General features: G+C 36.3%; 1 protein-coding gene across 1 annotated transcript in view; it reads right to left on the bottom strand.

Moving 5' to 3' along the window:
• Positions 1 to 26,793, bottom strand: part of PEX7 (peroxisomal biogenesis factor 7) — a 77,457-nt gene that overhangs the window by 19,976 nt on the left and 30,688 nt on the right. Inside the window, exons 7-9 of the mRNA XM_015081871.3 lie at positions 25,769 to 25,882; positions 24,194 to 24,249; positions 5,346 to 5,445 (exon numbers count right to left, since the gene is read on the bottom strand). Of these exons, the coding sequence (XP_014937357.2) occupies positions 5,346 to 5,445; positions 24,194 to 24,249; positions 25,769 to 25,882 (270 nt within the window). The remainder of the gene's footprint in view (positions 1 to 5,345; positions 5,446 to 24,193; positions 24,250 to 25,768; positions 25,883 to 26,793) is intronic.

Here is a 26,793-nt window from a genome sequence, read left to right on the forward strand (position 1 = left end):
AAATCCTACTTACTATCTCCAAAGTAAACCATGTGAAATTTCCAGCAATTTTATAAGGTTCAAGCTAATATATGCTGAAACTTTCCATCTCAAAATCTCTTAGATTTTAAGTCACCATTATCTTTGGCCTGGATTACATCAAGTCACTCTAAGCTGCCCTCCCAGCTTTACCTGTCATCTATTCTCCCATAGCAGACAGAACGATCTCCTAAAAACACAAATCAGGGGTGCCTGGCTGGCTCAGTCAGTTAAGCGTCCAATTTCAGCTCAGGTCATGATCTTACAGTTTGTGGATTTGAGCCCCATATCGGGCTCTCTGCTATCAGCACAGAGCCCACTTTGGATCTTCTGTCTCCCTCTCCCTCTTCCCCTCCCCCACTTGCTTTCTTTCTCAAAATTAAATAAACATTTAAAAAAATAAAAAATAAAATAAAATTAGAACACAAATCACTGGACAGCCACATATAAAAGAATGAAACCTGATACTATCTTATCCCATATACGAAAATTAACTCAACATGGATTAAAGACTTGAAGCCATAAAACTCCAAGAAAAAAACATAGGCAGTAAGCTCCTTGACATCAGTCTTGGCAACAAGAATTTGGATTTGATTCTGAAAGGAAAGACAAAAAAAGCAAAAATAAACAAGGGGAACGACATCTAACTAAAAAGCTTCTGCACAGTAAAGAAAATCATCAACAAAATGAAAGGCAGAATGGGAGAAAGTATTTGCAAATCATATGCGATAAGGGGTTAATATCCAAGATAAACAATGAACTCCTACAACTCAATAGCAAAACCACCAATAATTCAATTAAGAAACAGGCAGAAGCTCTGAATAGACATTTTTCTGAAAAAGAAAGACGGCAATTATCAAAATTACAAGAAACGGTAAGTGTTGGCAATAAGTGTGGAGAAAAGGGAACCCTTGTAAACTATTGGTAGGAATGTACATAGGTGCAACTGCTATAGAAAACAGTATGGAAGTTCCTTAAAGAATTAAAAATAGAACTACCATACAATCCAGCGATTTAAAAAAAATTTTTTTTTAATGTTTTTATTTATTTTTGAGACGGAGAGAGACAGAGCATGAACAGGGGAGGGGGCAGAGAAAGAGGGAGACACAGAATCCAAAGCAGGCTCCAGGCTCTGAGCTGTTAGCACAGAGCCCGACGCGGGGCTCGAACTCACGGTCTGTGAGATCATGACCCGAGCCAAAGTTGGACGCCCAACCGACTGAGTCCCCAGGCACCCCTCCAGTGATTTTACTTCTTGGTATTTATCAAAAGAAAATGAAAACACTAATTTCAAAAGATACAGGTACCCCTATGTTCATTGCAACATTATTTACAATAGCCACAATATAAAAATAACTAAATGTCTGTCAATGGGTGAATGGATAAAGAAAATAAAGCATATATACAGAACTATTAAGCTATAAAAAAGAATGAAATCTTATCACTTTTGATAATATGGATGGACCTTGAACTCATAACGTTAAGAGAAATCAGACAGAGAAAGGCAAATACCATATGATCTTGCTACATGTGGAATCTTAAAAAACTCAAAAACCAAAAAAACAAAACAACCAAGCTCATAGATACAGAGAACAGATTGGTGGTTACCAGAAAGCAAGGAGTGAGGAGTAGGAGAAATGGGTGAAAGGGGTCAAAAGTTGCAAACTTCCACTTATAAAATAAATAAATCCTGGGTATATAGTATACAGCATGGTGACTATAGTTAATAATACTGTATTATATATTTGAAAGTTTCTTTTAAAAAAAAATTTTTTTTAACGTTTATTTATTTTTGAGACAGAGAGAGACAGAGCATGAATGGGGGAGGGTCAGAGAGAGGGAGACACAGAATCTGAAACAGGCTCCAGGCTCTGAGCTGTCAGCACACAGACCGACGCGGGGCTCGAACTCACGGACCGCGAGATCATGACCTGAGCCGAAGCCGGCCACTTAACCGACTGAGCCACCCAGGCGCCCCTGAAAGTTTCTAAGAGAGACCTTCAAAGTCCTCATCACAAGAAAAACTTTTTTTGTAACTGTGCGTGGTGACAGGTGTTAACTAGATTTGATTATTTTTCAATATGTATAAATGTCAAATCATTATGCTGTACATCTGAAATGTCAGTTATACCTCAATAAAGAAAACCCACAAATCAATTTCTATAATTCTTCTGCTTTTCAATCTCTAATGGCAATAACAAAGAAAATCAAACACAGTGTGGCCTAAAAGTCCTCACACAATTTGGCCCCTACTTAGTTCCTATCACTTTCCCCTTCATTCAGTAGGATCCAGCCACCACGGCCTTCTTTCTGTCCCTTAATAATAACAAACCCATTGGCATCTCAAGGACTTGACAGTTGTTTCCCCTGTGAAAAACATTCTTGCTTTAGATTTGTGGATGGCTGGCTTCATTTCACTGTTCAGTTATCAGCTCACATTTCACTTTTCTTGGAGAGTCTTCCCCAGACCATTCAAGCAAAAGTACCCCATCATTCTCTATCAAATTGCTCCCATTCTGAATCATCTTTATTATTCGATTTCTCCCATAATATGGAAGCTCCATGACAGCAGGAATCTAGTCTGCTTTGTTCACTGGTTTATTCTTAGTGCCTAGGACAAGACCCAGCATTTAGTAGGCACCTGACAAATATGAATGAAGGCATATGTTCCCAAGGCATCCTTTGCCTCCCTCTGTTTTAGCACATATCACACTACACTGTAATTAAGTCCTGCACAGCTGTAGTAGATACTCAACAAATGTGACAGAATAAAAGACAGAATCAATGAATGTCAAAGAAAATCAAGAGAAACAGAAAAATAGTTACGTAATATTTTCAAAACATTAAAAATACATTAATAATAAAAGATCTATTAATAAAAACCTTTCAATATTTAATTTGTATGACCTACAATATATAGCAAAAATTATATAAAGCAAAGTTGACTGACCTTGAAGAATAGGGAGAAACATAAACTTTAGTTGATAATCTTAAAGCTCAATTTTTAAAAATATGACAAGTAAACAGACATATTTTTCTTAAATTCTAATGTTGAGAAATATGCCATAAATCAGGAAGAAATAATTTCTTCCATTCTCAAGTACTAGCCATGCTCCCCCCTACCCTGCTGCCCTGTCACAGGGTCTATGATATAATATTACTTCTGCCTATTTAGGATATCCCTTCTGTCTCTTCATTAGTTAATGCTTGCTCATCCAACAGGTCTAAGATGAGCCTCACTTCCTTACAGATTTTTTATATAAGTTAAATATCTACCCTAATTATGAACCTTTGAGGTACAATGTACTTCTCCTTCATAGGCTTGTCACAGCTGTCTGTTCACATTCATTTGTGAGAGTAGTTGATACAATGGTGGACTAAATGCTTTATAAAGACAGGGCCCATGTTTATTTTCATTCCTCACTGAATCCCCAGTACCTACTACAAGGTCTGACATGATAATATCTGTACAAAGAATAAATGAATGAGAAGGAGTGGTCTTATTTTTAAGGTCCCTTCTAATCCCAAGATTCTGAGCCACTATGAATTAACTCAGTGGAAATTTCTAGTACAATCGAACTGTATATTATGGCATTGAACCTGATGCTTATTTAGACTGCTAAAAGACGACTGCTTCTCCATTCCTGTTTGCTCTCAATAGCAACTATTTCTTTAGCACAAATGGAATTTGGTCATTCAATTGGAAGAAATGGGTGGCAGTCACCAGCCTACACACACACACACACACACACACACACACACACACACACACACACAAATATGGCCATGTAATAAATCTCTTATTATTTAAGTGATTTTAAAATATGATTAATAAACATGAAATGATTAAGAAGTATGGTTAAGGGGCGCCTGGGTGGCGCAGTCGGTTAAGCATCCGACTTCAGCCAGGTCACGATCTCGCAGTCTGTGAGTTCGAGCCCCGCGTCGGGCTCTGGGCTGATGGCTCAGAGCCTGGAGCCTGTTTCCGATTCTGTGTCTCCCTCTCTCTCTGCCCCTCCCCCGTTCATGCTCTGTCTCTCTCTGTCCCAAAAATAAATAAACGTTGAAAAATAAAAAAAAAAAAAGAAGTATGGTTAATATATCCTCTGAAAACAAAGTTCCTTTTAATAAGGTGGTTCATGTGTGGAGAATTTGGAAAACACTTGGCACTCTGGGGGAGGAACTGCCGTGACTGTGTAGGTCAAGGAGGCCACCGTTTGGGACTTCTGTGGCATGGGTTCACAGAAATATATGAAAAGGAAAGTATTTACTCAGGATCCTTTGTTTGGTATCGCCACATTTCAATACATACATTACAACTGTTTTAACTGGGACAGCAAGCAGGTATGGTTATTTTATTAAATAAAATACCTATTTCACCTATAAAAATGTATTTCTCAGGAAAGGAACTAGTTAATTTGAAGCACATTGTATTTACATTAAAGATAATGCTATTTTGCCCATCACTACTTCAGTTTCTTTTCTTCTTAGATGCCATTAAGTCATGTAAAAATAAATATGCTAATGTTAATGAGAATATTCTAATGTCTAATGAGATTATTTTATTTATCTGAGAATATTTTAAGATGAGAATTATGTCTTAAGTTCCTAAAATTAAAAAAAAAACCAAGTATCCATTTAAATTTAAGAATACAGTAATAAGAAATCGGATTTGCTTCTTGTCGAAGTTATAAAATTCATCATAAAAACATAATTTCTTAGTCATATTCTACATTTTCCACATAATATTTTGTTTCATGAATATGTTGGTGTTTTCACATAGTCTGTGTTATAAAGCACCTAATCACTCAAAATACTATTGTGTTTCTGACCTAAGTTTGTAATTTCCAAAACTGACACAGCATAAGAAAACCCTGAAGAATATTTAAAGTCCAAAATATTGACTCTCAAGTCCTTAAGAGAACAAAAGGGGGAAAATATAAAGTTTATTAATTAAAACAGTAGCCATTCTACTCTACTTGGTTCCCCCACCAGAAGCCTCTCTTTTGACATGTGGAGAAGAGGGTGACAGTCGCGACAGAAAAATGACCCACCCACCATCTCAACTGCTTAGTGGGACAGTCTTGACTCCCACCAACCTCTGAGGACAATCCTTCCCCATTTCATTCTTCTCTTGTCACACTTTCCATTGGGAGAGGCCTACTCAAAGGCTCATATTTATCGAACAAAAAGATCAGGTTAATTAAGTAAATGTACTTTGTACTGCCCTAAAGGCAAAAGTGTGTTCCTAAAAGCAACACAGGCCACACATAGAGCTATTTGTGAACTGTGTGGGTAGAAAAAAATCCAGAGACTGCACCCATTACCTGAGAAGGACTCTGAAGACTTAAATCTAAACCACAGGTAAACTCTGTATGATGTTCTACTGTTTCAAGAAGAGGATCAGGCTTTGAAAAGTTCCAGAATCTGTGAATATAAACAGAAGGAAATAATTTAAGTGCTAAAACTACCAAAAAGTGTATCTAAGAAAAAACAAACATTTACCATAGCAGAGTTTTGATCAAAACAGTTTCAACCAATTCATAAATACAGAGCCCCACTACTGATCTACTTTAAAAAATCTAATAAAGAAAAAATGTACTCCATTCTGTTACATAAAGAACTGAAATTATTAATCAACCTACCCTTGTAAAAGATTATTATATTTCCATTAGTATACCTTGAAGGATAGAAGCTTAACAAATTTTAGTTAAAACACTTTTTTTTTATATTGCACAAGGACATTTAAGATGAGAGACACTAGGCTTTTGTAGCAATTTCTAAAAGCATTCATGACTGTAAAATAAGGATATTGGATTACATGAACGCTAACATTTTATGATTTTAAATGCTACTTCATTTCTCAACAACTGACATGAAAAGATCTTAGGTTTAATTTACATTTCAACAGCAATTCAGATTCTTTAAGAAGAATCTGTTCTCTGTAATTCTGAAACTGTTTCTTTTTGAGGTGCAGCCTTTCTTATAAATTCCACATCAATGTAATTTCTAGGGTCAAGAAAAACTGAAATGTGTTCTCCTGGGCCAATATTAAGTATCCTATTTATCCTCTATAGACGGGGAGTGGTAATATTTACCATAATATGTCTCTGATTTCTACTGTACAGAGGAACTTGGCCCTATTTTCAATACACAAAATAGTACTTTATTTCTAAAGCTTTATTTGCTCATCATCTTTCTTATTTGACTCTAAACACTCCATAAAAATGTCACATTCAGAATCATAGAGTCATACTCCAATGCAGCCTCCCTAATGATCTGTAACCTGGAACACACTGAAGGTTTAGCGGATCTCTTTGAAAGAGAGTAAATACACAGAACCAACAGCCATAGTTTGTTTTACCTGGTCGTATTATTTCCCTAATAAATACAGGGTTGGTCTTATTAAGTTTGAAAAGGATTGTTGCTATGGATAAACCACTGTGTGGGTACCAGAGAGACAATGAATAAATAGCTCATTTATCAGATTACTGAAATCTACAAAATATTGAAGGAGAGTGATTTTACTTTTGAAAATTTCCTGTTCAAATAAATGAGGGAACAAGATGCAGTCCTTCTCAGAAATCATGATAGCGGCTGCCACTGTCTTTGCATATTTGTTCCTCTGGGTCAAGAGATAGATATTGTACTGAAATCTAATTTTCTAGATTTTGATAATGTTTATATAAGCAAGAGTAAATAAGTCATCATGTAATTTGGTTTCTAAAACATGGTTATTCACTGATTTGCATTATTTGATACAGTAATCAAATGATTTTGTATATGCCCACTATGTTCCAAAAAATATTCAAAATGGTTTTAAAAATATGTATTTAATATGGCAAAAAAATGAGTTAGAGGAAGAGGACAGGGAAGAGAATTTGAACTGGCAAGGAGATTGATAAACAAGAATGAAAAGCATCCTCGACATCTCTGAAGGAAACACAGAGACGTTTCACAGGCTGCTACTCACGAGTCAATGGCCTTACCCCAAAGGACAGGTTAGTAGAATCATTCTAAGGGAAGGTCATCTTAATCTAGAGTATTTAGCTTTCTGACTTCATTTGGGATTTAGGTTTCATTTCAATAGAATGGATGGGCATTTGTCTTTAGACAAAGCATGAAAATTAGTTTCCAAATTTCAGTAGAACTTTTTAAGGATAAAAAAAAAGCAAAAGGATTCATTTGTACCCTCCTGACAAATTCCTGGGATGCAGCTTTTGTTACTATTTTTGTTGTTTTGAACCAGCTGACGCAAAGGCTGCACCGAGGGCAAGACAGGTGGGCCTTAAGAAAATGAGGATGCCCAATAAGGATGCATGTGTGAAACTATCCAACTTCAGCTTGAAAGTATGAAAAAGGGAAGTCCCATATACAGAAGGGCTGGAACTCTATTCAAAAACGGAAGCTGGGGACACGGGGCTGGCTCACTCAGTAGAGGGAGTGACTCTTGATCTTTGTTTGGGTCATGAGTTTGAGCTCCATGTTGGGTGCAGGGATTACTTAAATAAATAAAACTTAAAAAAAAAAAAAAGTCAAGCTGAATTTGCTCTAATACATAGCTTGACGGGCAGTCATGGCATCACACAGTTCCACACCACAAAGTCACACCCATCATAACTTTAACCTGGGAAAAACTATCTGGTATCTACCTGCAATCTGCAAAAAATTCATCAAACGAGATGCATGCTAAAACTCTAAGGATACAATTTGGTGAAGGGAGTGTTAGTCCAGCAAAAGACATAAAAGTGCTATCAGTTTATTACATCCAGTTCACAGCTCGGATAGAAATTATGTAATACACAAAGTGTACAAAAATTATGGTACAAAACTTATGAGAGGTTCATTTCCAGTTGAATGGCTACCTAGATGTCTAGATCAACATTCTCACTGAAAAAAAATCCTAGGTAACACCTAAAAACAAACATCACCACAAAAACTAAGAGCATCAGTGAAGAACACTCCAGTAAAAACTAGACTGAACCCAGAGCAGCACATCAACAAGTGAGCCAGTTTTTGCCTTGAGAGGGTCTGCTGAACAGGGAGGACCTGGGCTTGGACTTTCTTAACCTCGAGGGGATCAGGAGCCAGAACAATCAGGAAGATTAATATTAATATTTATAATTTAAAAATAATTTTCAGTAAGCTAAAATATCAATACTATCAAGTTAAATACAGTAAATGGCACAAGCTAAGTAAGTTGAGAAAATCAAAAGCTAAGCAATGTGTTTACACACAATAATAACTCATTTTTCCGTTGCTAATGGTTTTTTGAATTACAAAAGAAATATACGATTCATTTCCTCATTCCCACCCTCCAACACTGTTAATGCGTTGACGTGGCCACTTCCAGGACTGTTCTAGGTTTCTCCATTCCAGTTCCACCAAGAAGGGGCGAGCAGTAAGAGGGAGGTGAGTGTTTCTCCACATTTTCTCACATTTGCAACTCAGGGGGCATGCAAGGTGTCTCCTTGCGATCTTTTCTGGATTCAGAGGTCCAGTACATTTCCATAGATCTGAGGGCCCTCATGTGCCTATCGCATAAGCAAAATAGGCTCCTTTTATTTGGAGACGTCGGGCTACATATATCACTACTTGGTCAAATAAGGCATATTATCGTTAAGTGTAATGTTTGTTTTGGTCCAGCACATATACTACTTGGTGCCTTTTTGTCTCTTTGCTGATGAAATCACTGACTATTTAAGCTCTCTCTTGGGAAGTAAATCTACTGGACAGGCCTCCAATGATTCAAAATATTACAGAACTGTAGGAACATTTTTCATTTAAATTGGAAATGGAGAGAGAGAAAAATTCATCACAGTACAATGTCTTGGTTGAGTTCCTTTTTGCCTTTTGATTCCACAATTCTTTAACAAAGCAAGTATGTAGCACTGTGTTAAATAAAATATCTAAACTCTTTCAAAAATTAAATTGAAATTATTTTTTACTTTACTCAATGGAATCTGAAATCCCTACGCTAACACTCATGAAATTTTGCCAACATATGAGTTCAGTGGAAGGTTGATAATACTCTTCAAAATTCTTCTTTTTCTTTCCCTGTTCTCAACTTACGAGTTAGTCCATAATACTTTGTGAGTCTTTCCTACCTACAAATAAAGAGATGGGCAAAGCTTTAGGCTACTTTTCCATGCCTTACATGTACATTAATTTTAGTCAAGCTGAATTTTAATTAATTTTAGTTACATTAATTTTAGTGGTGTTTTTAAAATTCTAAGCAAATGGAACAAATATAATTCCCTGTTTGCACTGCTTGGGTCTCATGATCTCTGGGGTGATGAGCAAAATATTTTTGTCACAGAAGCTTCTTTTCTCATCACTGAATTACTCATCCATTCAACAATTTATGAGTCCTCGTGTGTGCCAGGTACCGTGCTGGGCACCAAAAGCAAGAGAGATATGACCTCACTCCAGCAGCTCTGAGTTTGATGGGATAGACAGACATTTTTTAAAGGACCACCGAGGTATAAACGTAACTGCAACTGACAAGTGCCCCAAGAGGCAACGCCGGACGGTGGACAAATGACATCCTCAAGAACTGACACTGAGCTGAAATCTGAAGGTTGAGGAGTTAGGCAGGTAGAAAGCAAGGGGCAAAAAGGTGTGTGACACAGAGGGCCCATGAGGCTGGGACAAGGAAAGGGCAAGGGTGTCACACAGGGTAAGCAGAGTCGGATCACAAAGGCCTTTTAGCCCACGTGAAGAATTTGGGATTTTCTCTGAAGTATAAAAAACAAAACAAAACACTGAAGGAGATTTATCTACTGGGCTTTACATTCTTTAAAAACATTTTCTTAGTAAACTTTTAAATTTTATAATAGTTTTAAATTTGCAGAAAAATTGTGAACAAAGTAGAGAATTCCCATATATGGGTCCAAAAGGAGAAAATAGTGGCTTGAATTTAAGGTGGCAAGAGTGATGATGAAGGGTTAATGGACTGCAGATGCATTCAGGCAGAAGAATTCATAGGACAGAAAAAACAATAATGACTGATGGGACAGAAAAAATAATGATTCCTATGTTTCTGGCTTCTATCATTGTACTGATAATAGCAATGCATTTGTTTATAGATCTATTTTCCTCTCAAAGGCACTAAACCTCTTCGAATTCAGGGACAGTGTCCTATTCTTCTTCGTATTTCTTGCACATAAAAAGTGTCTGACACACAGACACCCAAAGAACATTTCTTGAACTAAAGAATAAAAAATAAACTAAATGAGTATATTAAGGACAAGATAAACAAATGACAATGGCCAACCTCAAAAATGAGGTAACTTTTTAATCACCTATACATGTGGTCCCCAAATGATGGACCAGAGACTTGTTCCTCCTCTTTGCTGAGGAATTTTTTCTAAAAATTCCAGTTGAGTAGATCTGTATGGAATCCAAAAATCTCTTCCCAGGAAATGGTGATACTCAACCAACTAGGTTTGGGAATCACCACCTAAAACAGCACTTCCCCAGATACAGATTTGAAAAATTCCCATCAGAAACAACAGTGAGGGGTGCCTCACTGGCTCAGTCAGTTGAGCATCAGACTCCTGATTTTGGCTTAGGTCATGATCTCATGGTTCGTGAAATCAAGCCCTGTGTTGGGTTCTGCGCTGACAGCATGGAGCCTACTTGGGATTCTCTCTCCGTCCCATCCCCACTCACGCTGTCCCCCATCTCTCAAAATAAATAAATAAAAATTGAAAAAAAAAAAAAGAAACAGCACTGATATCAGGCAGAAGGTGAGGCAAGGGAAAAACCAACAGGGCAGTGGTTCTCAACCTCCACTAAATGAAATCAACTGAGAAACTTTAAAAAACTACTCGTGTGAATGCTATCTCTGGAAATTCTAATTTAATTGGGTATGTCAAGGGCATTGGGAGGTTCAAACATTCTCCAGATGATTGTAATACACAGCCAAGGTTGAGAACCTCTGTTGGCGTGGGGAGAGCAGATATTACCCATTAATTGAGAATCACTGATCTAGACCCACAGTTCTCAAACTTAACCTCTGCATCAGAATCACCTGGAGTGCTTGTGAAAAACGGATTTAGAAAGTATGGAGTGAGGCTCAAGAATTTGCTTTAGAAATTAAGCAACCATTGTGACGCAGCTAATAAATGGCAGTCCCAATGTACGACTCTACTGGCACTACGCCTGGAATTTTTTCTACTGAAAGATACTGCCATTCACTTTTTCTCTGGGCTGTGCCAAGGAATCTGGAATGTAGGTGGACAGGATCTGGGGCTCTTCAGGTAATTCTGATTAATGCCCTGAAAGTTCAAATGGACCTAGACCAAGTCAGGCTTTCCCCATACTCCTCAAACCACATAGAAAATTCCATTAGTCAAAGCCCATGCCAAGACTCCATTAGTCTGCCAGCTTACTTTCAAAACCAATACCCTAAGAAAATTACAAGCTATAATAAATCTGAACTCCTATGGCAAAGAGTTCAGAAATTTTCCTTTGTCCTAATACTTTTTACATGGACCTACTGCATCTCTCATCTACTTTGCTGTCCCTTCTTGACTTTTGTATCACTCAACCCATCAGATCTTTTTGTAACCTCACAGATTCCCATCTTTTTGAAGTGAACCTGAGTAGAACATATGGCATCATGGGCTTATTATTTTATTGTCTGTATTGCTGTTGAAGGGGATTAAAACATAGAAATTGTACACTAGCAAAACAATTTTGTAAAGAGTTAAACTTTCATTCATTAACTAAAGAATATTGACTGAGTGCTAATGCTCATTTGTTTGCATGACTAGATTGGAGAGTTGTTTATTTTTTGAACTTGTAATACATAAAATTTAAAACTGAAAAATACTGTCTGCTAAATGAAAAATATGATTAATTTTGAAGAATTATTGAACAATTTTCAAAGGTGACTTTTAATTTTTTTAATGTTTATTTTTGAGAGAGAGAGAGAGAGAGAGTGCAAGCAGGGGAGGGGCAGAGAGACAGGGAGACACAGAATCAGAAGCAGATTCCAGGTTCTGAGCCATCAGCACAGAGCCCTACGGAGGGCTGAAACCCACCAGCCCCGAGATCATGACCTGAGCTGCAGTTGGACGCTTAACTGACTGAGCCACCTAGGCACCCCTTAGAGGTGACTTTTAGAACAACTCATTCACAAATATCCACAAACCATATTTACAAACTTTCAAGGTTAATTACAAAATTCTAGAATTGAGATTCTCTATCAAAATAAATTCATTATATTTCAATTAAATCTTTCATTAGATCAGTATTTTAGAGGGACTTATACCACTTGATCACAAAAAAACCTTTAAGTCCAGGAGCTATATATAACACAAAGCCTAGTGTATTCTGACAAATTAAAGAAAACCATTAGCTGATGGAAAGCTTGCTCTGAAAGTATTCATGGTTGCAATCTGCAGGAATACAGGATGATTTTCTGAAAAATGGCACATCTCAACAAGAGGAGAAAAAAGAAAAAAACAAAACTCTTATAGGCTTTGTTTACTGCTTACTGGTACAAACTGAAGAGCCATACAATAATTTTGCAATAAAGTTTCAAACAAGTATCTATCTAAAGGAGGTGGGAAGAACCCTATATAGCATGAAATATTATCAGTATCCCGGGGTGAGATTAGTCTTATGTTAAACTGAACTGTAACTGGCACCAAAACGTGGCTACCTAGGTTAACTACCTACGAAAATGTGGCAAAAGGTTATTTCACAGAAGCACAGACCCTAGTGTGACTGGATGAGGCTGCAGGAGAACTCTGTACCTAAATGCTGAAGAGCCAAACTGACAGCAGCTGCTTGCCTGGGCTTCGGTCCTTCACTAGCTATGAAACTGTTATCGCTACGAAATTGTTAACATCCTCATCTCTGCAGCTAAGCATTTATGAGTAAGACCACTTAGGCTGTCGGGTTGCGGGATGTCTCCACAGCTCACAAGGATCTCCTTTACTGAACAACTCCTTTGTCAGCAGAGGATGGATACAGGGGATAAATGTGGGAAAGAGAAAAACACACGGAGCAGACCAAATAATTCTGTTCGTTTTCTGGTGACTGGACATGAAAGCTTGAGGAAAAAAACTCAGTGCGGAAAGAGGAGAAATGAGAAGCAGGCACCTGAGCAAAGCAGTTTCAGTACCTTCCTTTGCCCCCTGCTGCACTCTTGCCCTGGCGCTCCGAGGGACCCCAGATCCCGGGAAACATCTCACCTTTTCTATATAAGCTAGCTCCAGATAGTCTCTGACACATGCACACACACATAACTTGCCCTAATAGTGCAGAAACATAAGGGATGCTGCTGAATTATAAGAGACAATTAGATTAGTAATTATTGGTGTTTATTCTCTGTATGGTTCATTCCATTAGGTCAAATCTCTAAGATTCAATTTTAGAATATTTAGTGTTGCTGCAATCCAGACTGGGGATTCAGGACAGACCTCAAGGGTGAATTATTTATCCTTGAGTTTTTAGGAGACAGAATAAACTACTACCTACTGACGAGTAGTACCCGGTTGATCTAAATAAACAGGCTCACTATGTGCACAGATAACTCAGAGCGGGGAACACTGAGGCTTTCTGCCCAATTACCTTTTTCTTAAAAACTGTAATCTCACGCATTAGAGTCCACTAATTCTACAAGGCTTATGACAGAGAACAGCAGCTTCCTGAAGAGTCTCTCAACCCTTCACCTCAGAGGCAACCACTTTACATTCTTTTAGCTGTTTCTTCTGATACTCTGTACTTACTTGCTCTATATTTCCAAATAACATGCTCACAGAATTCATTGATTATTTTCATTTTCACATATTATCCTTTGACCTCCTGCTACGGAAGATGAGACAACGCATTATCTGCATTAGAAAATGTAAACCTACACAACAAAAGCCACTCAGTTGCCTATTGAAAATGCACAACATAAGTTTTTAAAAATTATAATGCAAATGAACTGGCAAGCTCCACAAATTTTCTGTTGGAACTAATCAACACAATTTAAAGTTCAAAGCAGTGACTTATAGTGTATAAAAGCTGAGGCTTAACATTCCTCACTCCTTTTAGATCGAAGTGTCTCTTCATGTGCTTGCATTAGGTTATGAATTAGACACGGATTTGGGTTGATTCTTAATGAAACATTTTAGTACTGAATAATTCTGAAAATGTTCTGCAGTAAGATATTTAAAATCAAAAAGTCTTATATATGTTTCTTTCTAATTAATGTATATTGTTTCATTTTACAGAAAATTACTTTCATTTTTCACCTGGCATTTAACTTGTAAAATTATGCTTCATTTCATCAAAAGATCTTTCCAGTATAAACAATAATCAACACAAGACTTTTCTAATTTAAACAAGTCAAATGGAAAAACCCTTTGGGATACATAAAAACATCAATCTATCAACAAACTTGGGAGTTACTGCTTCGCACATACAAATACCTTAACCGTTAGTTATATGAAGCTCAAAGAGAGTTATTAAATTGACCATTATTTATTAAAGAGATTATCAAATTGCATATTATAATTGAATGTAGGAGGAAAAATAAAAAATATCAATTTGTAAATTTAAGTGACAATCAGGATACCAATACAATGGCCCTGAATTTGTTAAGTAGCAAAATTTTGTGATCTAGTCAGTGCTAACTTAAATGCAACAGAACTGCAAGATTTATCCTGCAAAAATATCACTTTCTTATCCCAACAGAACTTTCCACCTTAAATTCAGTTTTATTAATGACTACCTCAAATATAATTAAAGGGAAAGCCATATCAAAATGCAACTATTGTAGGCTTTTACATCCAGAGTAAGCAAAGAGTAATTTAACTTTCCATGCAACATAAATTCACTTACATCTAAAAGTTTAGTATATACATGTCCCAGGTACTAGGGACAAAATAACAAAACAGACAATCTTACCTACCCTGTAAACAAGCAATGTGCTTTATTAACACAAAATATATTCAGTACCAAAATATCCTTAGAAGAATCAAGCAAATATATGAATGCAAATATTCTCATTCTTGAAAAGTAAACCAGAGACGACTACGTTAAGATGCTTTCCTAACATCAGTGGTGAAGTTTAGTGAACCTTTGCCACGAAGCAAAACCTGTGATAGAGTTACAAAGACCCATCTAAGATATCTGACAGGCACAGAATATTAAACAACTCTTTGATCACATTAAGGATTCAATCACCATTCCTTAGATGTAAATAGTGTCATATCATTAGCCACATAATTTCTTGTGATTTGATAAACAAATGTAGAGGAATTAAGAACTATCTTAAAGGATGAGGTAAGGGCACCTGGGTGGCTCAGTTAAGATTAAGCATCTGACTTCGGCTAAGGTCATGATCTCGCTGTTTGTGGGTTCTGTGCTGACAGCTTGGAGCCTGGAGCCTGCTTCAGATCTTGTGTCTCCCTCTCTCTCTACCCCTCCCCCGCTCACGTCCTGTCTCTCTCTCTCTCTCAAAAATAAATAAACATTAAAAAAAAATTAAAGATGAGGTAAAATGATCATTTGAAACTGCATACGAGCTCCCACTCAGCCGCGTTTCTTACCTATTTACTTTCACTGACCTTTTTTTGTGGGTAAGGGGGACTAGGTAAAGTTGAAATGAAAGGTTTGCAAGGCAGAGTACATATTCAGCTATACTATCTGTTGACTTTGGCTGACCTTTTTTTATGGGGAAGGGGAAGAAAGAGAAGTGTCTGCCTGTGGAAATCTCTGTGCTAATAAACATAAGGATCAAAAAAGCCCATCAACCACACCAAAGTTAAGACACTTACTATATAAAGGCAAGTCCCATGAGAGTAAATGCGACAAAGATAAAAGGCATTTCTGTATCTGCTGCTTTGTTAAGATTCTAAGTTTACTACAATATGATTAAAGACCATTTTCCTGCTCATGCAACATAATAAAGCTATTTATCTTATTTCACAATTAAACAGTATCACTAAATATCACATTTATGAGAAGGTATTAGTAAGAAACATTTTCAGTGTCTTATTTTACATGAGCAAATACAGCTTATTTTTCTCAAATGTTTTTATTTTAAAAATTACCAACCCACAAAAAAATTACAAAGAACATAGTGAACACTCATATATTCTTTGTCTAGACTCACCAATTATTAAAATTTTACATTTTTCTATCTTTCTCTATACATACACATATAAAAGAATACTTTTGCTGAATGTTTTAAAAATAAATTGAAGAAATCAGAACTTGAGTGTCTTTTTGTGATTCTGCTTGTTTTTTAACAATTTTTGTTTTAAATTTATTTAGAGAGAGAGAGGGAGCAGTGGAGGGGCAGAGAGAGAAGGAGAGAGAGAATGCCAAGCAGGCTGTGCCTTTTCAGCTCAGTGTCCGATACAGGGCTCAATCCCAAGAAAAAGATCATGACCTGAACTGAAATCAAGAACTGACACTCAACCTAGTGAGCCACCCAGGCACTCCTGTTTTTAACAATTGTGATCAGAAATATAAGAGCATATATTTACAGTGAGTGATACACTACTAAGTACAAAGTTTGAGGCTTATAAATATGTGAATGAAAAAGAGAAGGAACTAAAATTTATTGAGTGCTTGATATGGGCTTGGCACTATGGGAACAGGCTTGCATACACTGATATTTAAATCTCATTGGGGCGCCTGGGTGGCTCAGTCGGTTAAGCATCCGACTTCAGCTCAGGTCACGATCTTGCGATCCGTGAGTTCGAGCCCCGCGTCGGGCTCTGGGCTGATGGCTCAGAGCCTGGAGCCTGCTTCCGATTCTGTGTCTCCCTCTCTCTCTGTCCCCCATTCATGCTCTGTCTCTCTCTGTCTCAAAAATAAATAAACGTTAAAAAAAAAAATAAAAATAAATAAATAAATAAATCTCATAATAATATGTTTTATGACCGAGGAAACAATGGGAGGTCAAGTGTCTTTATAAGAGATTAAATATAAGAATACCTAGTAATGGCAAATCCAGGATTTTAAACCAGATCTATTTTTCTATTACAACATGCTGCTTCCCTAAGCAATAATTTTTAAACAAATATATAATAATTCAGAGAAAAATACAGGCTGAATTGAAGCAGAACTGGTCAGGTGGTCATGGATTTGAGTACAGTGGTCCACACGTGCTCAACTTTGTATTTGTGCCCAGCGTGCACTGATCTGGCTCATGCTGCACCTTCACACAGTGTGCTTCCCCCATCCCATCTCCACAATGTGACGAGAACTGCCGTTCACAGAGCTCCTCCAAGGTTTAAGCACCATAATTATCTTATTAAAGTAAGGCGAGGTAAGGCATGAATGATGAATACCTTAACTCTCCCTACAGTACTTACATTTTAAAATAGGAAACTTATTATAACAATTCTCAAGGTATCTGCTATTTCTTAAGCACTTGTTATGTGCCAAGAGTGTTTACAGTTTCATTTAACATTCTGAACATTCTGCAAAGCAGGTATCATTTCGTGTTTTTCACAGTTACTAAATGGAGGAAATGGCCTATCACCAAGTCTAATGGACTCAAAAGAACCTATGTTCACCCCACCACATAAAGGATTTTGAACCCATAGCGCTTTCCCATACGTCTCCAGAGAGCAAAGAATGGGGAGACATAGTGCTGGTTCTAAATAATTTCCTACTCCCACTTAGTACTTCTTTCTCAAAATTTGGAATTTTATTAACTTATAATCTATGAGTAGATAATTTAGAAAAAGTTAGCAATTCTGTTGTATCTTGAACTTAAATGTTCTTTCTGAATGAAATAGTTACGAAGTCTTGGTCCTAGACTGTCTAATCTAATCTCTCCCAATAAAAACTTAAAATTATATAAGTTTAACTATGTTGTATGTCCAGGAATAGATCCTATTTGTAACTTGGGACTTAAATATATTTCAATAACATAGTAATATAGTTCACACAAGGACATCTGATATGTACTTACCCTAGTAACACTGCACGTGTTTAGGAATCTGACTTTTGAGAGGAACAAGAACCCAAAATAAAGAAAAAAAAACACAGAAAAGTGAGTGTATGTGAAAAATGGCTATTTTTAAGTTATGTGAATTATATTAAGTGAGATTAAAAATAGTACATATAAAAGCAGAATAACATGCCATCTGCAAGTGAAGAAGCACAGAGAAACATAAAAAGTAAAAGAAACGATAAAGTAAAACTTTCTGGGGCCACGGTTTCTCAGGACAGTTCTACATTACACAGGCAGTTCAATAACTTACACACGGTCAGCCTTGGTCAGAGAAGGTTAGACTTTTGTTGAGAAAGATTCAAGATTGTAAACATACCTAAGTTATACTCCAATTAAAGAAGTGAAAAAAATTTAAGGTAAGGATACCTGAAATCCCACCTATCAGTAATCTTCTTTAAATTCTGGTTAGATCTTTCCAAACGCTTTTCAACAAAAATGTGTACACATATGTGTATGCTCGGTTGTATATACAGTTACATGTGTATCTGTATACACATATTTCATAATTCTGAAAGGTTTTTAAATCCATGCTTGTTTTATGTGTCCACCACTGTCAAGACGCAATTATGTCGAATACTTCAACTCTGAAACAGCTATAGGTATTAGAAACAATACTGTATTTTGGCAATTTAGTCCCTAAGGAGATAATGTTTACATAACAGGGGAAAATTATGTTATTTGGAAATACGTAAAGGCCTGGACGTACAAGATGTGCTCAGGTATTGAGGAATATAAAAAGTACCAGATCTGGAAATAAAAGATCTAGGTTCAAGTTTGGCTCCATTACTTGCCAGCCGTGTGATAATGGCCCACCCCTCCGCCTCCCTGGGACACCTGCCTTCTGGATATGGGAGTACACACCCACGGTAGCGTTGTACGGATTAAAGTAAATACTGTATGTGAACATACTTTGTAAACTGGACATAGCTAATCAAAAATAAGAAGTTAAATATAAGAACAGATATCGATGTGGCAGAAGTGGAGGCCTAAGACTCTTCTCCTCTTGGACCTATCCTGCTCAGCATTCCTACTGCCTGAAATCCATTCAGTAGGGCACTACTGACCCGGGACCCCCAGCACTGCCACAAAACCAAATATGCCCCTACTAAGAATTACTGCGGGTTTAATTTAAAGTGTCAATGTAACTAGGGAAACACACACATTAAGCCTCAGGTCCTTTCACCTCCATACAAGTAAGTGGGTAAAAGTGTTCTTCCAAGGGGGTAAAAGTCACGGAGAGGACAGGAGGTACAGAATGCTTAAGTCAAGTTTATCTGGTATATACCTTTCCAGACACTTTTCAATGAAAATGCACATCTACACACATATTACAATCATAAAAGCTTTGTAGAATCAATAATCATTAAGATCGCAATCACCTAGGTCTAGACCAGCCCCAGTGGAGTGCTTGATATTGGCCACAGTGGGAAGGCTTACGCCACTAAACTTATATTTCCAACACCACAAATCAGGTTGCCCCCACCTACCTAGAGAGCCAGCTGTTAAACATTTATCAGGAAACCGCTGGTCAGCCCTTACTGTGTTTTATGTTGAATTAACAAACTGTGAATAAATTTAAATTGTATCATTATCAGGCCTTATAAAGAAGAAAAGGACTGCTAAAAATGCTAGTGTCTTGTATTTATAATTTCAGAGTTCAGAACTGACACTAAATTTAAAAGTTATGTACTTGGAGAACACGTTGACAAAAAAGGTTCACACTGTCACCAAGAAACTGAACTCCAAGGAGGCAGAGGACAACAAAAGGCCAGGTTGAGGCTGCCTGCTTCTGTTGCCATGAAATACAAATTATTATCTCACCCCTGGAGACTAGAGCTGAAATGGGCCTCAACCCCAAAGGGATGGTCTTCTGTCGTCATCCATTCTGGTAGTAGTAATACTGACCATAGTAGCAAACACTTACATAGCACTTACTCTGTGCCAGCATATGTGTATATTACTCATCTAATCCTCATAACAAGCCTATATGGTAGGTACGATTATCCTCTCCATTTTAAGGAAGAGGACTTTGAGCTATGCCATTTTAAAATAGTGTGCTCAAGTTTATACAGAAAGTAAAAGGCAGCTGGGCTCCACAGTCCATGGTCCTGACTCCTATGTTATCAGGGAATGTGCCAGCCCACAATTGGTCCATGCAACTTGGACTTTCCACTATCCCAAATCTGTATTTGTGACTACATAGCTCCCGGCTACTCCCACTAACCCCAACGCAAACAACATGCTTAGGACTCCCTTTAGTGTGTTTCTACTTCTCTGCAGGCCTTTACTTTCATCGTTTCCTCAGCAAGGTATTCTGAACCTTCTATTACAAGGGCTGTCAGATAACAGACATTCTATAAAAATGCCTGAATCATAGAACAGAGTACAGCTGTACCATTTTGTAACCAAAAAGGAGCTTAACAGTTGAGTTGGAAACATTAACATTGTTGGTATAGGCAGAGTGAGTTTCACATCATACATGCTTCGATGAACACAGTTTGAAAACACTGGAATTAAAACTCACTTCATATTTTTCTTGCCAAAAATTCTGTAAGTCTAAAAGAAACACTGTTATTTGGTATCTTGCAACCAAAGACCATCGACAACAAAATGTTTGGAAGGTTAGAGTATTTATAAAAGTATCATGAAACTGAAGAGTATTCGTCTAAGGCTAATTTGATCATTTTAGCTTTTATCAATTTATGAAAGTTCTATCTTTAAATATCCGAGAAGATTTGCTACCCCTGGAAGAGACAAAATGTTGCCTTTCCTAATGAAAAAATGTAATTACAGCAGCTTTTACTTTTGCTTGGCTGTCATACATAGCAGATCTTTTGATTTCTGACTGGGATTACGCAACAATCTACTTAGTATGAAACCAAAAACAAGCACTCCCGAATTCAAATCACGCTCATGCATGATTGCAGGGCAAACATGGCTCAGCAGAAAAAGAAGTAACCTAATGGACAGCACATCCGAGGAAGATAATATGCTAAAATCTACGGTGATAACATTCACAGAAGAATGGAAATAATTCACTACAAAATATTATAGATTTAGTACTATTATCTTGAGTGAAGTTTAGAAAGAACCAACATGTACTGTTATTGAGTATATTGCCCATCAGCTAACGGGAATTCTGGTATTTTCATAAAGGCTGGAGTTTTTATTTAATCTAAACACATTAAATAATTTCATATGCTGTGTTGCATACTACTTTTTAGATTTTTATTATTTACTCAGTGAAACATAAGGAGCTACTATATAGGTAAACTACTTAAAACTCTTTCTATTAGATATGATAGTATATCTACATAAAACAAAAATATGGAACTTGAATTTTATGTTACTAAAATATCCATCACATCATCAGTTTGGATATAATGTCTACAATATAAATTATTTTATTTATTTATTTTTAAAATATTTATTTATTTTTGAGAGAGAGAGAGAGAGCAAACAAGGTAGGGCCAGGGAGACAGAAGGAGACAGAGAATCAAAGCAGAGTTCAGGCTCCAAGCTGTTCACGCAGTGCTGACTCGGGGCTCAAACTCATACACCGTGAGATCATGACCTGGATGTCAGACACTTAACAGACTGAGCCACTGAGGTGCCCCAATAGGAACTATTTTAAAATGAATTTTTAAGGCCTTAAAAAACTAAATAAAATATAAAAATGAGCAAATAGATGAAATCTTATATTTGAAGAGTTTATGTTACAAAAACTAGCCACGCCCAACCTAGAGGCAATAACTGTATAATTATCAGTGCTAAAAATTAAACAAGTTACCGGTGGTCTTTTGTCTTAAATCTTTTTTTATTAAAATGAATGTTCTGGCACTAAAAATATCATCAATCCAATGAGATTTAAAATTCTTCAGAGGATAAATTTAACTCATATCACATGGGGTAAGAAAATCTACCAAAAACATATCTTTTCTGACCTTTCCAATGAGTGGTCACCACACACAAATAATGCGAGACATTATTAGAGTATAGTTAAAGCCGCATTCTCAGCATGTTTTGAGAATTACAAGATATAGTACCTATATTCAAAACTGAAATTTAAAAAAAATGATTTTTTCTTCTTCTGTTTATTCACCTTCTCATAATAAAGTCTTTGACAGTCCTATATTGAAATACACAACTATTAACCTCCAGTTACATTTAGTCTGAAGGTAGAACAGTAATTTAGTAGCCACAATGCATATTAAAATTAAAATTCTCTTTCTGGAAAAAAGAGGATTTGCTTCTACATACTGCCTTTGATGGAAGTTGGTTTAAGTTTTTAATCCACTTCATATTGAGAAAATGATTACCATTTTTACAGAGGAAAAATAAAAAGAATACCAGGCTTCAGGCGTGACTAGGGATAATAGTCCCAAAGACCTTAAAATGGCCCAGGTGAATGGAAGCTTAGGGGACACTAAAAGCTTGGCTGGGAAGGCAAGAGAAATATAAGAGAAGAATTAAAGGAAAATACAGGATAAAGGAACAAGGTACAGGCTAAGGAGGAAGTCAATGGGGAATTGAAGATTAATGATGTAGGAGGGAGAAGGGGTGATTTCAAGGAGTAAAGTTCTGAAAAAAACAAGAGCATATGGGATTAAGAGCACTCATGTCCAGTGGTAGCACAGGAATGGATTAGTACAGATTTAGATAATCTGCAGGCTTGCGGTAGAAACTGAGATAATTTGTGCTTGAGCCCTATAGTTTTTTGTTGGGTTTTTTTTTTGAAAAAAGAGAAAAGCGAGGTCTTTTACTGAATAGGGTTGGTAAGGTGTCTTGAGAAGCGAAGCAAAGGCTGGAAACAGTTTAAAATTAGCACAGTATTTTTAAGCATGTCTTGTTCTGTAATTCTTATAATCATCTTGTGAGGATAGACAATATTAATTCCATTTTACATATAAAGAAACCTGGACTCTAAGTTATATAGGAAAACTACCTATTAAATGTCGTTTCCACCTATACGTTAAGGATCTCATATTATTTAATTATAATTTCACTTTTTCCAAATGCTTACAGATACAGCTGTGACACTTTTGATCTTATAGCACTTCACAGAATCATGACCTAAGTCATTCCTCTCCCCAGAAGCACTAAACATCTATCTTCCAATCTCTGTCTTGCTCACGATTCAGGAAAGAAGCAAAGCCTAATTCTTAGAAATGGAGAGAAAAGGCCGTGAGCCTCACATTGTGATCATTTTTGAGCGTGTTTAGTTGCCTACAAGATTTTAGAGTAATACATTCATATTCAAAAGCCCAGTCTTAACAAATATTCCTGCGACAAATCTACATCTACAAAAGTCAGGCATTTCCCAACTGAGTCTTCAAGGATACTTAAGTATACAGATAAAACAGGGAATGGCCAGTACGGTTAAGATCATGATGACAATTCTGAAAAGAAAGTATACGTAGTCACTAGGTTTCTCCCTTTAAACAGGACAGAAATGGATTTAATATGTCCCTTCATAGGATTCCCAAATCAGAAAGACCCAATTAAAACTGTTAGAGATGCAAAAAACTCCAATTAGTGAGATTCTGTTTCACAGAGACATGGCTTTGCAATTCTGAAACTGCTTTCTGAGCATTCTAGGGTTTGCAAATAAGTCCATATATTGTGGATAATGGGAATTAGGAGTTACAAATTTGGAAAAGGAGAAAAAATAGAATAAATACTGTGTAGTGTAGAATTGGAATGGGATGTATGGCTAGAGACACACATACACACACATATATATTCATACATAGATGCATATGTGCACACACACATATACACACTCATCTACATACATTCACAAACATACATATACTGATTCTTTCAACTATAACAATCTCAGTCTTAAGATTCATATAATTAACCCTGAAGAAATGGAATTTCACAATTTTTTAAATCTAAATTTAAAAGAAATTGGCTACACAACCTACTGTGTAGAAAGGTGTCATTACAGGAATAACTATCAGGACAAAAGGCTTTTAAATGGAGCAGCAAGGCTATCTTTAAATAGCAAAGAATTTATGTATGCAGCAGTTATAAAAACAGAAAAAATACAGTATTAATCCCAGTGGCAAATATTCAAATGTGCCCAGCTCAGATCATTTTATTAGTACGATAAACACATTATCTTTCATAAAAGTTGAAAAGATACAAATGCTACTTAGTATTTCACAATGTAACTTATAAAAACCACCGTACCTTACAGTAAAATCATAGGAGCAAGAGGCCAGAACGGAAGCATGAAACGGTGAAAACTACAAAAACAAAACAAAACTTTCGGTGAAAACTACAAAAACAAAACAAAACTTTCTCACGTTAGCTGTCATTATAACTTGCTGCTTCATAAGGTTATTCCCACAAGCATTACAATAAATTAAAGTTTAGTCAAGACTGTCACTTAAAATTCTGCTTTCCCAAACCTTCCATGCCTTAATTCAAGGCAAAAATCTTCTAGTCTTTTAAGTATCATCTGCAGGAAAAACATTTACTTTTATATTCTCAAAAGAAAAATCATTCTTTAAGCATTTTAGCACTTATTTAGAATAAAATATTCCCAAAGGGTGGCTATTCTGGAAAAACTAAATACATTTCATAATGCCTATCCAAAAATAACTCCTACAAATATAAGGGATTTAAGTATGTGATAGTACAAATATATAATTATATAATTTACCAATGTTACAAATACATATTATGATTGCTATTGGCACAAGTATCAAATAATCATTTAAATGTTAAATAAAAACATCTTTAAAAGAATTTTTATGTTATTCATACATCACAGCTAATGAAAAGGATAACAAGGACAAAAACTGCAAATTTAAAGAGGAATATCTTTTAGACAAATAATCAACATACTTTAACAGGCTTCCCACTATAATTATATTTCTTCAGTTTTTTTCTCTCCAGTATTTTAATGGTTATATATATAAATAAAACTACTTTCAAATATACTTTATAGTTTACAAAATACTTTCAGAATACGGAGTTTCATTCTCAAAAGCTTTGTGAAGTAAATACTGAAAGTATTTCCCAACTACCAAAACCTGTGTACCATTAAAAACAACATGGCGCTGCATCTCATATGTTGGGTTGCAGCCAATAAAAATTAAAATATTAATTTAACTAAAATTTAGAATTTTTAAAATAGGAATAACCCAATTATTTAAAAGATCAATAAAGTACTTCTTTACCCATAATGTAATAAAACAAAAAATGAAATTGGGAGATGTCACTTAATAAGATGTTTTCCGCAGTGACTTAGCAAAACCTACCAATAAAAGCTGGGAAACTAACATAAGCCACCTTATAACCAGGCAAATTTCTTGGGAGTAGCAGAAAAAAATTATCTTTATCTCATCCTCTGCTGTTTGCAGAGTGGAAAATTTTCTATACCCCAAATGTTTGTGAATATCCATACGTATTACCCTGTTAGAGAAAGGAATTAGCCACCTCTCTATAAACTTCAAGAAAAATACCAAAAAGCAAATTACCTAGTTAAAAACACATGAAAAGGAATATAGAATGGAAATGACAGAATAAAAATACATTTGCAATTAAACTTAAGCACTGATTGGCTACATTGTCCCAATTTATTCAGTAATTATTCAAGTATTTTTAACTAATTTTAGCTTTCATTTTTTATCATCATTAATTGGCTAACAAAAATATGCACAAAAAGAATCAATATTCCCAACCTCTAAACACCTTTTATATACGCTTCATTGATAATGTTTCTGTTTATGCTCTACCCATAGAAAGATGAACACTTACTTTTACTCTCCTAATAGCGTACGTGTGACCCAGAAGTTCGAATACTGGTTGCCGTATGTTCCGCAGGTCCCAGCCCCTCAAACTACAATCAACTGCCCCCGTCACCAGCAAATTCTGCAAAATGATTCACAAAAAGGTGAGCAGTGCACACGTCAGAACAAGGTGTAGTCTCAAAAGCACTGTGGCGTCTCCATTCTACCTTTAATAGTATCAATAAGGACATAAGGGGTTAAAAATCATGCCTGACAAATGAGCCCACCTTTCTCTTCAGTGTATTCTGAGGCTTCACCAGGTGTTAAAGGGCAAGAGGCCTGCTAACTTAGGAATATGGGGGAAGGGCAAAGGGTACAAATTAGGTTATGTTTTTCTAAATCTAATTCAATCATTGTGCCCCACTCTCATGAGCCATGTCTTAACATAATATCTAATCATAACTGAGACCTTGTGTAAAAAGTGGTGATTGTTCTGTCTAGTCAGGTTTTACCAATCCTTCCATCTAGAGTCCTTGGTGAACTCACAGTTCCTGGGTGAATTGGGGCACGTGCTGGCTCCAAAGTCAGCCCCATCCCATGTCAACCAAAGCAGCAATTCATTGTCTGAATGTGCTGGGTTCCAGTGTAAGCTCATTTGAGGAAAAAATTTCAATGATTTAAAGCAAAAAAAAAAAAAAAATTAACAACTCTTAACTGTGTATCAGCACCTTTTTTTAGAATTCCCCAAAGTATAACATATAGTCCACAATTCATTTTCCTATATAGAAAACTCATTTACAATGACAGAAATTTGAACTGCAGTTATCAGCACTAAAATTTTTATTTTTTTTTTAATTTTTTTTTCAACTTTTATTTATTTTGGGGACAGAGAGAGACAGAGCATGAACGGGGGAGGGGCAGAGAGAGGGAGACACAGAATCGGAAACAGGCTCCAGGTTCTGAGCCATCAGCCCAGAGCCTGACGCGGGGCTCGAACTCACGGACCGCGAGATCGTGACCTGGCTGAAGTCGGACGCTTAACCGACTGCGCCA

This window comes from Acinonyx jubatus, chromosome B2, assembly GCF_027475565.1.
Source record: "Acinonyx jubatus isolate Ajub_Pintada_27869175 chromosome B2, VMU_Ajub_asm_v1.0, whole genome shotgun sequence".
NCBI lineage: Eukaryota > Metazoa > Chordata > Mammalia > Carnivora > Felidae > Acinonyx > Acinonyx jubatus.